At 43.5% G+C, this 16038-nt stretch overlaps 2 protein-coding genes across 2 annotated transcripts; both read right to left on the minus strand.

Moving 5' to 3' along the window:
* Positions 1–10395: 10395 nt before the first annotated feature.
* On the minus strand, positions 10396–11091 carry LOC131680650 (uncharacterized). The gene has a single exon (XM_058961364.1). It carries the CDS (start codon positions 11089–11091, stop codon positions 10396–10398), a length of 696 nt encoding a protein of 231 aa, XP_058817347.1.
* Positions 11092–13034: 1943 nt separating this feature from the next.
* LOC131680652 (uncharacterized) lies at positions 13035–14735 on the minus strand. The gene has a single exon (XM_058961365.1). The coding sequence runs from the start codon at positions 14733–14735 to the stop codon at positions 13035–13037; it is 1701 nt and encodes a 566-aa protein (XP_058817348.1).
* Positions 14736–16038: the final 1303 nt, after the last annotated feature.

Below are 16038 nucleotides of genomic sequence, written 5' to 3' on the forward strand. Positions count from 1 at the left end.
ACCTGCGATGGCCGATCTACCACTCGCTCGCTTAGCTGCCTTTGCTCGGCCATTTACGTACATGGGGATAGACTATTTTGGGCCAATGACGCACAGAGAAATGTTGGGGGTACTGGCAACAAGTCTTACTTTTCGCGCCGTACACTTAAAACTCGCTCACACACTGACGACAGAATCCTGTATACTGGCTATACGCAACATCTTCGCTAGAAGAGGAGTTCCAGCAGCGATCTGCAGCGACCGTGGCACAAACTTTCAGGGTGCCAGTAAGGAACTACAGCAAGCGCTACAGGAACACGACGGCTGATGTAGGAGTGCACCAAGCCTCGAACGGAACGTGCATTCAATCTTCCAGCCTCCCCTCATATGGGAAGAGCATGGGAGCGTCTGATTCGGTCCGTAAAACGGAACCCAACTCTGCTGCAACCGACTTCTACGCCAACTCCCGAGGTGCTCCAGAACGCGTTGGTGAAAGTTGAGAATGTTCTTAACTCACAGCCACTTACTTTCTCCTGGATACGTAAAATGGCCTACGACCGTGGGTACCATTCGACGACAGCTATGCCTGCAGCTCTACAGAACAGCTGGCAACATTCACAGACCATGGCCAACCGATTCAGGCAGGAGTGGGTTAGAGACTATCTTCCAAAACTTACTCGGAAACCGAAGTGGCTCACACCAGTAAAACCCACTACACTCGGTGACATCGTCATCATCGTGAACCCAAATCTACGGCGGAAATGCTGGACAAATGGTCGAGTTATCTACGTCAAACCTGGTGAGATGGGCGACGGTGCAGACAGCCAACGAAATCTACGAGAGACCTGCTGTTAAACTCGCTGTCCTGGGCGTAGGCGTGGAGATGTATGCTTCAGGGAGACCCTTACTACATTCCGGGGGAGTGTTAATAGCGCCAAACAGTTCAGCGAGCACCTCGGCGCCCATACAACAAATCAACAACAATCCGCGCCTTCCACCCTCTCGGTGGATTGGCACGAATATAGGTGACGCGAAAGACAGTCGAACAAGCGGGGGAAAGAGTTGTCAAGTCATTTTCGTGAAGAACAATCGTAAATTATAACCTAAACTATCACAGTTAGAAGCATCTAATAATTTTCTAGTGTGTGAGGATTAGTGAGCAGTATCGATTATTTGCAATTCTAAATTTATTCAATTCTATTTATGCAAAGGTGATGCTATTCAATTTAAGAACTAAACCTAAAACTTACAGCTACAGAACGGATCATGATAGTACGGGGACAACCTAGTACAGATCTAAGAGTACAAGTACCGCCAATCTGTCTGATTGACACGACTGGCAAATTGCTTGAGAGGATTATCCTCAACAGGCTAACCCCGTACGCAGAAGGTACGGACGGCCTGTCAAGCAACCAGTTTGGCTGTCGGAAGGGTAAGTCCACAGTGGACGCTCTCAACTCAGTGATAAATACTGCCGAGATAGCGATCCAACGGAAAAGGCGAGGTATTCAATACTGTGCGTTAGTGACACTTGACGTGAAGAACGCATTCAACAGCGCAAGCTGGGATTCCATCGCGCTCTCGTTACACCGGCTTAGCCTACCGGTGGGTCTGTACCGGATCCTGGAAAGTTACTTCCAGAACCGCGTACTGCTATACGAGACCGATGCCGGTCAGAAAAGGGTTCCGATTACCGCCGGAGTCCCGCAGGGCTCGATCCTAGGCCCGGTGCTATGGAACCTCATGTATGACGGGGTTCTGAGACTGAAGTTCCCTCCTGGGGTCAAGATCGTCGGTTTTGCCGACGACGTAATCTTGGAGGTCTACGGGGAGTCAATGCCTGAGGTAGAACTAACCGCAGAACACGCGATCAACACGGTGGAGGAATGAATGGGCGCGAGAGGCCTGGGGCTCGCTCATCATAAGACGGAGGTAGTTATCGTCAACAACCGCAAGTCGGCACAACATGCATATTGGGGCGACTTACTTGGGGTTCCGTTTCAGAGGTTTTTCTTCCTTCTCCTTGAGAGACGGCCCAGGATGATCGTCGGTGATCACATCAAAATTCACTGCTTCCACTTCTAATCGCAGCTTGTTTCACGGAAAATCCTTTCCTCTGCACTACACTGCACTATATAAGGGCCCTTTCTTCGCTAGTAAACTAGCATCGATTTCTCACTGCACGTATTGATTTATCGGGGGGATTTCACAACTCCAATCTCTACTAACAAATTTCTCACTCGCGACGACAGACTATTGGCGGAGGTACGTACGAACTGTACTTGATGAATCGAGGTATATTTGTCAACTGCCTTTGTCAGCTGATTTGCCTATTCCGTCTCACACGGTGCTGCGATCATTCTTTCTGTGTCTGGTGTGGTGTATGATCGATTGGTACGATCTTGCTATCGCAGTTTTATGTTGTATTGCGGGATTTTGCGCTTATTACTAGGGTGGCGCAGCCTTTGTGCGAGGTTTAGGATGGTAGTTTTTAATTGGTTTTAGGTTCACTGGATTAATAGGTTAGCAATTTCGTTATTGTAGGTATTTAGGTTTAGTTCAATTTAAGTTTAGATATTTAGATTTCTGAGTTAGAATGACGCATCAACATCACCTTGAAGTAACACGGATACTTCAACACTACTATCAACAATGTTTCTGTGGGCAACAAATGGCGGAGGAAAGCCAGAAGTTGAGGTGTCCATGGCTGATCTCAGTTTGATGTGGACAGTGCGGATGGAGAAGCACATGAAGGTTACGTTGTACTCTTTCGATGGTGCACTGTTGCGTATCGGCGATTTAATGTAAACTAGTTCCCAATAGTCGGATATAGATGATCTGGTTAGTGAGACTCGCGAGGACGGTAAGTCTGCCACTGTTTGCTGGATGAAGCGAGATTTGCGACAATGGTGGTATGCTTGACGAACGAGGTCATGTTCTCCGATTACCCATAACTTCTTGTCCCTAGTGGTAAGTGCCAGTTGCGGTCCTGCGTGTAGCAATTGCTTGTGGTAGTGCTCTGATAACATCTTGGTTATCTGGTGCTCCATATCGTCGGAAACTAGGACGGGATTAAGCCTCCCACCGACTCGGATAACGCCGTCTTTGTTCAGCTTCGTATATGCTCTCTTTAAAAAATCGCCGACGTAAAAATCTTGCTTCGCAGCAACAGCGGCTGGGCATTTTTCGCCTTCATCCTGCTCAATTTGTTGAAGGGTAACGGTTCGGAACACGTACAGTGCGAGTGGTTCATCTTGGCTGAGACGTCTGAGAATGCGTTGAAATGGCCGTTCCTCGAAGTGCGACTGGATCTGCAGGTACATGTTGGCTACGGTGGCGATTGGGTGTGTACGAAACCTCATTACGATCGATAGCAGGTCCTCTTGGACGAAAGGTCCAACGAGCTGCTTATCGTTGACTGAAAATCCTGAGGCCGTTTTACACGACGCGTCGAAGACGACTCGGACCTTCGTGGTTGTGCTGGATCCCTTGAACACAGGATGGTGCGGGAGGAAACAGTGCGAGTTCACATCGTCTACTGGATCGATGAGCTTCTTCATGTGCGCTATTCGTGCGGATTCGTCCATGAATTTGCAGTATGCGAATAGACGTTCGGCGATGGCTCTGGATTTGCGGAGGTTGACTAGCGGATCACGGGTGAGTGGAAAACGAACGAGATAATGACCGGACGAATCGCGAGTGGTGGTAGTAGTGTAAAATTCTTCACTCTGTTTTTCTTCTACGGAATTCACAGAATACGGCTCAACAGCTTCCAGCTCCCAGCACTTCTGCAACGCTTGATCTAAGCTTCGATCGACAGTGGTTAGATGGCAGACGCGGGGAACGGTGGGATGATCGATGGATATCTTCCCGGAAACAGTCCATCCAAACACTGTTTCTATTAGCAACGGTAATCCCTCTCCCAGGGAACGCTTGCTGCCAAGATGCAGCTCGTGGTACGCTTCACCACCGACAACCATGTCAATGACGGATGGAATATGGAATCTGGGGTCTGCCAACGACAACTCGGGAAGCTTCCACACGATGCAATTGAGTTTCAATTTAGTAGATAAGGCACTCATTGTGTTGTTTTGGTGTTTGTTTCGTTTTTGCGGGTTGACCAGTACTGTCCGGATTTCGAGACGACGCGGTGCAGCTTTTCAAAATTCCGTGCACGGTTTGTGATAACTAATTTACGAAATAAATTCGGTTATGAGTGGAATAGGAAATGTGCTGGTTTATTCAAGCAGACATGTTTGTAAAGCGATCATGACACACTGGTATACAGGTTGATTTTTAAAAATTTCCATGATGTACTCAATGTAGAAGGTCAAATTTTAATGTTCATTTATTTTTATTTCATTTCAGAACTAACCGTAAAGGAATCTGCTATCCAGTAAGCCATCACTCAATGGAAACATCAATCCATCCATCTGGCGGATAGGAGAGACAGAGTGATATCTATCACATGATTATCGTTCTCCCAATCGACGTACGCACGAACCGATCCAACGAGCCCTGATTCGATCAAACATTCGGTTCCGGTGGTGGAAAAATAGAAATGGCCCGGCACATTGTGGCGGTGTGTGTTGTATGTTTGCTGTGTGCCGATCATCTACCTTGCAAAAAGCACGATGACGAACAACTGGAGGGACGGTTGTCATCCGTGGTCGGTGCAAACACAGTCTACCGCAGAGAACTGGACTTCCGGCGGTTAGACGGTGCGCGGTTCGTTCACGAGAAAGCTCGCGTCGTTAAGCGCCATGCGCACGGACACGATCATCACCACCACAGCCACGATCACGTACACGGTGAGGACGATGAGGATGACGATAGTCTGTATAATCGAGCAGTGAAAGAGAAGCTGGACAGTTTTATGCAGAAAATTTTTCTCGAGTTTGGAGATCCTCAGTCGATGACGATGGACGTGAAAGGATTCGAGAGTATGATGAAGCGATTAAACATGTATCGACTGGTGACGGAAGAGGCAGCTAGCAGTTTACCCTTATCACGAGTGGAGACAAATCACGCCGATGGAGATGAAGGAGCGGTAAGTTTTGTCTGCAAACGCATCACCAAAAATTATTGAACTTTAGTTATGGGTCATTCATGCGTTTATGGGCAGTATGTAACTCAATCAAAAGTTCTTCTATCAAAACAATTGATAAGGAAATAATGTTATGCCTTAAAATCATCGTTTGACATGTCTTGATTAAATTGTTTGAAATGTTGTCAGTTACATTCTTCAGTCGAGGACTGAATCTCGAGCATCTTAAAATTTACGTTTCCGGCATCGACGCCTATGCGTTTGCAATATAGAATTTCAACGCATCTTCACTGGGGTGAGAATATTTATCGATCTTATCGTGAACATACGCTCATATGAAATCATCGAGAATGTTCTTGACTGAGCTAAAATACTGTTTTTGAGTAACCGCATTCATCGTTGTCCTGAGATATAGATCCAGGTTGAACTACAACCTTGACCTATGGGAAGAACGTAACACGATAATACGGGTTCGCCAAGTTCCTTCTGGTGATGTAAAAATAACAAGCAACTGGGTGTATCTTGTTTAAGCTCTGTTTTTCAGTTTATTTGTTTATTCGTTGTATCTACACCAACAGATCCCTTGGTCCCAAATGATGGTAGTAGAATATCGAATACGCTTGTGCCCTGTAACAGTGCAATAAGGCGCCAAGGTCGCTGACGTGATCAACTCTATTGAGCCTCTGCCCCTGGATCTGGTAGTCATAAAGTATAGCATTGTCTATGCGGTGGAAAGTTATAATCTGACATTTAGCGACAATGTCAACAATGAGCCAATTTCTACGACACCAACCGACGAATGTATGAAGGCTTATAAAGTACGGCAGACAACATATAATCGGGTATGTAGCAAGTTTGCAGGAAAAGAAAACAACTAAAGTTCTGTTCAGTTGTGAACCTGGATGTCGTTGGTGCAGATTAGGGCATTGCAAAAGAATTTTTTTTATTCTCAAAGCCCCCCTCCTCTCATATTGTAACAAATGTCAAAGTAATATGAAAAAATGTCAGAAATCGAACGGAACCTTTTTGACCTTTGTCCGAATACGATAAGTTGGGGTTATAGGACCTTTTGTCATTGATATTAAATTTTATCATTTTTCGTGCATATATCTCTATTATTCTTCAATTAATTTTCTTAAAATTCATTGTTGTACGCGGAAAACTCTTAGGAATACAACAAAATAGATTCGTTAGCGGTAAAATTCAGAAACATCAAATTTTTTGACATTAACTCTACAAATCACATTTTTTCATTAAATCCTCTAATACCTCAACTTCCCCTATTTTTCCAGGAATGAAACTTTTCTCATGTGATCCCTAAGCGTATTTTACACTAAAAGTAGTAAACTAAATAAGAATTTTGTTGTTAAATGGAGTTAATATGTGCGATTTTATGATAAAAATGTGAAATCGAGACTATATGTCAAATAATTTGATGTTTCTGAATTTTACCGGTAACGATTCTATCTTTATTTTATTCTTAAGGATTTTCCACTTTCAACAAGGTACAATTTATTATAATTGAGTGAATAATAATAGAGATATATGCACGAGAAAATGATAAAATTAATTATGAATGACAAAAGGCCCGATAACCCCAACTTCTCGTATTCGGACAAAAGTCAAAAAGGTTCCGTTCGATTTCTGAGATTTTTTCACATTAGGAAACCGCAAAATATGTGTGATTTGTATCACGGAGCAGATTTTTTTTAAATAGGGGATTTTTAGGTCGAAATGACCCAGTACCCCAATTTCTGCATTTTTTAGAAACAGGGATATCTCCATTCAAATACTAAGATTATTTTCTTTAAAAAGAGATATAAATTGTAATTTTCTGATTGCTACTTCAAAAGTGTTGGCAGTTTAATATATTTTTCCTCCATATTTTACCATAGTACCAATTTCAAAAGTTTCAAGCGAAGTGGGCGGGAGTCTAGAATTGTCTAAATGATGTGAAATTTGGCATCTGAGCTTACTTTAACATTTGTCACAGTATAAAAGGGGGGCCTCTGAGAATTCAAGAAATAATTGTTTTGCAATGCCCTAGTGCAGATCCCGTACTCCAGAAATTGGTGAGTCTTTTTCGCTCAAAATTGGAACATAACCTTAGGTAAAAATCGTCATGCCAACGAAACGATGATTTAATTTTTTCGAACTAGTGTTTTTCTAGCACACGAGGTAGTTCGACGCAAATTAGACTTTACAAGAAAGGTGCGCCAGTACTCCGTTTATATGCAGAAAATTGTGCGTGACATGTCGCCGAGGAACTGCATATTTATTCACATTTAACGATGAATTCCCATAAGCACTAGTGTCATGCGAAACAAATGGTCTTAACAGAATCAAATTTAATTTTTTGAAGTATGCTGATCCGAAAAAGAGTCGATAGTTGAATTCATACAACTGATTTCTGCAGAAGGCCATTGGACAGGAGACAAGTAACATTGATTGTTATTCAGATATAACCAGCTTTTGACCACAATTCGTATCGGTCGATTGCATTACACTACACTTAGACAATTGGATGAAGGTTAACGGCTTGTTATCAAAATTCAATTTTCCTTTCGCATAGGAAACGGTACAAATGATTTTCCTACGCTGCCTTCGGCGAAAATTTAACTAGCATACGCTCTAAAGAGCAACTGGTTTGTGTATTCGTGTCCAATGAAGGAGCCTACGATTCTGTAGAAATTGTTACCTCGAATAAACTTCACCGTTTATTCTAAATAACTATTGGTATGATTTTAAATAATATTTAAAGAATTCCACACCAACAATCGAACTGCATGTTTGATTTCCCTTTTCTGCATTTGTTCACTTTGCCTAAAATATACTCTTGTCCTAGCTCTTGTCTGCATTTTTTCGTTTATATCGACTAAACTGGGGCAGCGTCTGCCATCTTTGTTCAACGCATTGAGTCAAATGGTAGGGCAATATTAGGTTCATTCGATTCTAGTTTTCGTTGCGCTCAATCACGAGCATTTCACCGTTTTCAAGGCCTATGTGTTATTATCTTGGTTCTTAGCAAGGAAGCAAAGCTGTTGATGCTAATTTGTACGCATTCCATTAACCGAAAATTGGAGTTTCAATTCAGCTCTTTATTATCACGAGAAAGTTAAAAACTAATTCCAAGATAGCAAAACGCTACAGCAATTGGAATTAAAAAAGAATCCAAATTCACGCATGATAATTCCTCAAAAAAATTGGATTCTGGTGGGCAAACTCAAAATCTACGGATCTGACCTCATTCAAAAGTGGCCACACTGCTCCCCTCCCCTTGGACCACCCTCACTTCCGCATTTCCTTCATCCACCCCGTATACCGAAATAAGATGAAGGATTTCTGACGCATCCTCCACTCCCACTCTACTAACCCCCATTCCCTCCACTTTCAAACCCATTCCACCAACATTTCAAAATATAATCACATGAAGATAACATTGAACTCATGCTGATTAAGCTAATTAAATATTATTCTTTTGCCTTTCTCATATAGAAGGTTATGCAATTGCTCCAAAAACCGACTTTCTAACCGAGGCCCGAAGGGCCGAGTCTCATATAACATGCGACTCAGTTCGCCGAGATCGCAAAATATCTGTGCATGTATGTGTGTATGTATGTGTGTATGTATGTATGTATGTATGTATGTATGTATGTATGTGAGGATTTGTTAACTAAATGTCCACATCGGTTTCTCGGAGATGGCTGAACCGATTTTTACAAAGTAAGATTCAAATGAAAGGTATAATATTCCCATAGGTTGCTATTGAATTTCATTTTCAACCGACATCTTGTTCCGGATTACGAGTTGAAGAGTATGGTTACAAAACAAAATTTGTTGATCTGTCTACATCGGTTTCTCGGAATTTTCTGAACCGATTTTTACAAACTAGATTTTAAATGAAAGGTCCATCAGCTGCTGTTGAATTTTGTATGGATCCGAGTTCCGGTTCCTGAATTACAGGGTGATACGTACGATCACGCAGCAAATCCCGATTCTAACGAATTCTGCGATGAATGTAAAAAGGTGATTTTTTTCCATAATGTACAACTGTTGAATTTGTAGATCTAGGTCACCAACAGTCATGCAAAGTCTCTTTGGCCACACTAGCCACCATCGACGGATCCGGAAGCATTCAAAATCAGAATAACGGTTATATTGGTTTCTCGAAAATGGCTAGACCGATTTGATCAACTTAGTCTCAAATGAAAGGTGTTGCGTCCCCGGAAACTGATATTAAATTCCGTCTCCATCCGACTTCCAGCTCAGGAGTTACGGGTTGTGGAGTGCGATCACATAGAAAACTCCGATTTAAACCGATACCGCGATGAATGCAAAAAGGTGCTATTATATATACTTACCAAGTGTAATAAGAATGAAAGACATTTCCATAATGTTATATTGTACGAACCAGCTATTAAATCATAGTTTGGAGAAATGAGAAAGGAACAATTGCACCTCTAGGTGGATTAAAACAGGTTTTTTTTGAATAAACTGCTAATGTCTAAATAGTTCAGTGAAAGTTTTTTTCAGCTTTCATAGACACTCAAAGTCGAATTTGTTTGCGGATGCGTCCAGTGATTTGTTCGAGGAGGAAAATTGTAAATTTTTTCGCTTTCAGCATAGAAAATTGGTAATTTTTAACACAGAAAGTTAATTTACAATAAAGTGATTATAAATACGTTCACACCGTGAGTTAAACCGCGTTTGATCTGTTTCTTGGTGCTAGTTAATGAATATAAGATGTTCCAAGCCCGCGGTCTGTACCAAGCACGTGTTTTTTTTCCATTCGTTCATAGTGAATTGTGTGTGCTCCCAGTTGAAGGGCCCAGAGATGGTACTCAAACGACTTGAAATAGCATTATATATCGCCGTACAATTGGACTGCAAGTAAGTGAAACTTTTAACAACGACTAATAAAGTGATATTTGTTTTACCAATTTGTTTGACACACGTTAAAAAATGGAAATCAGGTTGTCTCGTAACTTTTCGGAAGCAGACTAGCTCGCTAATCGTTCCGTTAGAATTTTCGGTAGGGTGCAAAATGAAGAACAAGTAAAATTTTATTCCCAGAAACATAAGATTTAATCTACAGTTTCGCTCTCAAAAAATGTTGGAAGAAAATTAAAAGCTGAGCGTTCAATATTGGTCAGCTACGTGTGGTTCGTTGAGCGTTACTCCTCGGGACAAAAACCCTGATTGATCCGGTTACGTTTCGGAGACAAAAAAAGACGAGAACCATCTTCCAGTTTGCTTCGGAGTACTGCACATTAAATTTTCTCCAAATACTGGAACGCATCTACTATTTGCGGCGATGCAAAGAAAAAAATCATCAAAGTAGGTTGTGATTTTCGCAGTCAAAGTCGAATTTAATTGCGGATGCCTCCAGTGGTTCCGTTGACTGAAAATCCTGAGGCCGTTTTACACGACGCGTCGAAGACGACTCGGACCTTCGTGGTTGTGCTGGATTCCTTGAACACAGGATGGTGCGGGAGGAAACAGTGCGAGTTCACATCGTCTACTGGATCGATGAGCTTCTTCATGTGCGCTATTCGTGCGGATTCGTCCATGAATTTGCAGTATGCGAATAGACGTTCGGCGATGGCTCTGGATTTGCGGAGGTTGACTAGCGGATCACGGGTGAGTGGAAAACGAACGAGATAATGACCGGACGAATCGCGAGTGGTGGTAGTAGTGTAAAATTCTTCACTCTGTTTTTCTTCTACGGAATTCACAGAATACGGCTCAACAGCTTCCAGCTCCCAGCACTTCTGCAACGCTTGATCTAAGCTTCGATCGACAGTGGTTAGATGGCAGACGCGGGGAACGGTGGGATGATCGATGGATATCTTCCCGGAAACAGTCCATCCAAACACTGTTTCTATTAGCAACGGTAATCCCTCTCCCAGGGAACGCTTGCTGCCAAGATGCAGCTCGTGGTACGCTTCACCACCGACAACCATGTCAATGTCGGATGGAATATGGAATCTGGGGTCTGCCAACGACAACTCGGGAAGCTTCCACACGATGCAATTGAGTTTCAATTTAGTAGATAAGGCACTCATTGTGTTGTTTTGGTGTTTGTTTCGTTTTTGCGGGTTGACCAGTACTGTCCGGGTTTCGAGACGACGCGGTGCAGCTTTTCAAAATTCCATGCACGGTTTGTGATAACTAATTTACGAAATAAATTCGGTTATGAGCGGAATAGGAAATTTGCTGATTTATTCAAGCAGACATGTTTGTAAAGCGATCATGACACTGGTATACAGGTTGATTTTTAAAAATTTCCATGATGTACTCAATGTAGAAGGTCAAATTTTAATGTTCATTTATTTTTATTTCATTTCAGAACTAACCGTAAAGGAATCTGCTATCCAGTAAGCCATCACTCAATGGAAACATCAATCCATCCATCTGGCGGATAGGAGAGACAGAGTGATATCTATCACATGATTATCGTTCTCCCAATCGACGTACGCACGAACCGATCCAACGAGCCCTGATTCGATCAAACATTCGGTTCCGGTGGTGGAAAAATAGAAATGGCCCGGCACATTGTGGCGGTGTGTGTTGTATGTTTGCTGTGTGCCGATCATCTACCTTGCAAACAGCACGATGACGAACAACTGGAGGGACGGTTATCATCCGTGGTCGGTGCAAACACAGTCTACCGCAGAGAACTGGACTTCCGGCGGTTAGACGGTGCGCGGTTCGTTCACGAGAAAGCTCGCGTCGTTAAGCGCCATGCGCACGGACACGATCATCACCACCACGGCCACGATCACGTACACGGTGAGGACGATGAGGATGACGATAGTCTGTATAATTGAGCGGTGAAAGAGAAGCTGGACAGTTTTATGCAGAAAATTTTCCTCGAGTTTGGAGACCCTCAGTCAATGACGATGGACGTGAAAGGATTCGAGAGTATGATGAAGCGATTAAACATGTATCGACTGGTGACGGAAGAGGCAGCTAGCAGTTTACCCTTATCACGAGTGGAGACAAATCACGCCGATGGAGATGAAGGAGCGGTAAGTTTTGTCTGCAAACGCATCACCAAAAATTATTGAACTTTAGTTATGGGTCATTCAGCGTGAAGTAATTGATCTTGACTGATTTGAACGAATTTATGAATGAATTCTACAAGGTGCGCGAAGTTCTATGCTGCCCATAACAGCATAAGAGTCCCATGTTGAAAAACAGCAAGCCGAGAAAAATGCTGTTCAAGATTGTCCCATCCATTGAGCCAAATGGATGGGACAACCATGTTTTGGTATTTTTTTTGATATTTTCTGAACAAACCAGGTAATCTTATTTGTGCAGTGTGATTCAGTGGTGATACAGAATACAATCCAACGGATAACTCATTTTCGACAAAAATCCACATGGGACTCTTATGCGTTTATGTCAATCAAAAGTTCTTCTATCAAAACAATTGATAAGGAAATAATGTTATGCCTTAAAATCATTGTTTGACATGTCTTGATTAAATTGTTTGAAATGTTGTCAGTTACATTCTTCAGTCGAGGACTGAATCTCGAGCATCTTAAAATTTACGTTTCCGGCATCGACGCCTAAGCGTTTGCAATATAGAATTTCAACGCATCTTCACTGGGGTGAGAATATTTATAGATCTTATCGTGAACATACGCTCATATGAAATCATCGAGAATGTTCTTGACTGAGCTAAAATACTGTTTTTGAGTAACCGCATTCATCGTTGTCCTGAGATATAGATCCAGGTTGAACTACAACCTTGACCTATGGGAAGAACGTAACACGATAATACGGGTTCGCCAAGTTCCTTCTGGTGATGTAAAAATAACAAGCAACTGGGTGTATCTTGTTTAAGCTCTGTTTTTCAGTTTATTTGTTTATTCGTTGTATCTACACCAACAGATCCCTTGGTCCCAGATGATGGTAGTAGAATATCGAATACGCTTGTGCCCTGTAACAGTGATCTGATGACCATAGTTCGTTTTCCTGAAAGGTAATCGTAGGAGAGTTATTACGTAGAGCTCAAATGCGAGCTAAGAGAAGTGGAAGTGTCGATCGGAACGGTCGGAAGGTTTACCGTCGGTCTCTTGAGGATCAGGAACTCAAGATTGGTGGAGTACGGTGTCGACTTCGACTTGATCCTAGCAGTCAATTGGCACTTGATCTGCTTGGTGGAGTCACCTATACCAGCTACTGCGACATCCACCTTGGTGCGACGAAGATTTATGGAATTTGCAAGCTTGTTGGTTATTAAGTTGCACATGGATCCTGAATCCAGGAGTGCACGTACGGGTATTTCCTTGCCGTTCTGATCTACGACGAGGAGGCAAACTGTTTCTAGCAAGACTGTACTGTGCTCAGCCCGGACTGACATGCTCACTTGGTTGTTCGGATTCACCGAGCTGGAAGGGCCAGCGATGGCGGACGTCGAGGGAATAGGCTGGCTTACTGCCACGACAGGAGTAGATTGTATGTTCGACGGTGCTGGCTCGTGCAACAAGGAGTGGTGTTTTTCGTGGCAGTTACGGCAGGAGAACACGGAGGTACAGTTCCTGGCTTGGTGTCCAGTACGGAAGCAATTCCAGCATAGGCGTTTCTGGGAAACCAGTTCACGACGCTGGCAGACGGACATCTCGGAAAATGCTGGACATTGGAAGAGTAAATGCTTCTCTGGACAGGCGAGACACGGCAGAGAACTGTAGTTCGATTCAACGGTAGCTGCCTTGTATACCACCTTGAATGGTTTTGGGGTTGGAATCGAACCGGCCATCTTGGCTGTAACAGGTTGTTGTGACCGATATCGCAGATCGGTTATAACGGACGTCAGCATACGGGCACGTTGGTAAAGAAATTCGATCAGCATATCGTAGGTTACGTCGTCGTTGTTGCTGGTTTTCTCCTCCCAAGCACGTAGTGTAGTTGGATCTAGCTTGTAACAAAGGAGGTTTACCAACGGAGTGTCCCAATAATGGACTGGTTCGCCTAACTTTGCTAAAGCCCTCACATGCCGGTAGAAATCATCAACCAAAACATGAATTTCTTGGGGACTTTCTTGATTGATCGGTGGGAGGTCATATAGAGCTCGGAAGAGCTGACGCTTTAGGAACCGCTTGTTGTCGTACCGCTTTAGTAATACTTCCCAAGTCGATGCGTAGTTATCTGCTTCAATGTCTACGGACTCGAATGGTTTCCTGGCTTCTCCCTCCAACGACTGCAGCAGGTACTGCAGTTTCGCAACCGTCGGAATATCTGCATTGCTGTGGATCATCGACGTGTATGTGTCACGGAATGCGAGCCATCGCGAGAAATCGCCGTTAAACTTAGGTAGGTCGATCTTGGATAAGCGTAGGTGGAACGAGGAAGAAACGTGAGCAGGGGTCGCCATTGTGCTGTTCAGTATGGTTTGGTTGGGATCAGCAGCACGATTCGACAATAGAAAACCTTTGACTCTACAATACCGCGTCTCGAAATCCATGCGCTCTTCCAGGTGGGTATCGAACATCTCTGACTTATCGTACAGCTCGATCTGCCCTTGTACCTCTAGGAACTCCTTGTAGATTCGGTCCAGTGAATCGAGGCGAATTGGAATTTGGCAGGCATCCCGGTCGCAATCGAAATCCTCTGCAAACTTCTCCACTGCCTTCTGAACTACAAGGATTCCTTTCCGTTGGATCACGTACTCTGACAGTTTCTTTTCTGTCTTGGTCGCCATTACTGTACACTTCACTGATCTTCACTACCACCACTTTAAATATCGGAAACGGGAAAACGGTACAAATCGAAAAATCGAACTCCTTCCCAGCACGGGTACCGTTCCTACACGACACGGAATCGAAAAATGACACAAATCGAACGATAAAAATCCTTCCCATCACGGTATGTCACTTTTTCGTGGAACGACCGAGAATGGCACGCAAATCGAACGAAATATCCTTCCCGACGCGAGCGTACCAATCTACGCGAAATTACCACTCACCACCACCTTAGCAAAAGCATGTAATTTTATCGAGAACAGAAATTTTCCAAAAAAATCTGTTTCCGACTTGGCGCTAATCAGCTGCGATGGTAAAAATTCGCACTGAATTACAGCGATGGACGATAGCGTCGAAAATGGCCTAATCAATAGGCACGGGGGCTGTGACGGGCAGTGTCTATGCAGTAGCGTCGCGTCAGCAGAAAATTCCAATGGTGTACTCACCGCACCGATCCAACTGGTTGGGGTTTCCTCTGATCCGGCTCGAAGGACCAATGTTGGGGCGACTTACTTGGGGTTCCGTTTCAGAGGTTTTTCTTCCTTCTCCTTGAGAGACGGCCCAGGATGATCGTCGGTGATCACATCAAAATTCACTGCTTCCACTTCTAATCGCAGGTTGTTTCACGGAAAATCCTTTCCTCTGCACTACACTGCACTATATAAGGGCCCTTTCTTCGCTAGTAAACTAGCATCGATTTCTCACTGCACGTATTGATTTATCGGGGGGATTTCACAACTCCAATCTCTACTAACAAATTTCTCACTCGCGACGACAGACTATTGGCGGAGGTACGTACGAACTGTACTTGATGAATCGAGGTATATTTGTCAACTGCCTTTGTCAGCTGATTTGCCTATTCCGTCTCACACGGTGCTGCGATCATTCTTTCTGTGTGCTGGTGTGGTGTATGATCGATTGGTACGATCTTGCTATCGCAGTTTTATGTTGTATTGCGGGATTTTGTGCTTATTACTAGGGTGGCGCAGCCTTTGTGCGAGGTTTAGGATGGTAGTTTTTAATTGGTTTTAGGTTCACTGGATTAATAGGTTAGCAATTTCGTTATTGTAGGTATTTAGGTTTAGTTCAATATAAGTTTAGATATTTAGATTTCTGAGTTAGAATGACGCATCAACAATGCAGTTATCCATGTGGGAGAAGTCGCGATCACTTCACAGCGGAGTCTGAAGTCTCTCGGAGTCATTATTGACGACAAGCTGACCTTCGGCAGCCACGTCGACTATACATGCAAGAGAGCGTCGA

This window comes from Topomyia yanbarensis, chromosome 2, assembly GCF_030247195.1.
Source record: "Topomyia yanbarensis strain Yona2022 chromosome 2, ASM3024719v1, whole genome shotgun sequence".
NCBI classification, from domain to species: Eukaryota; Metazoa; Arthropoda; class Insecta; order Diptera; family Culicidae; genus Topomyia; species Topomyia yanbarensis.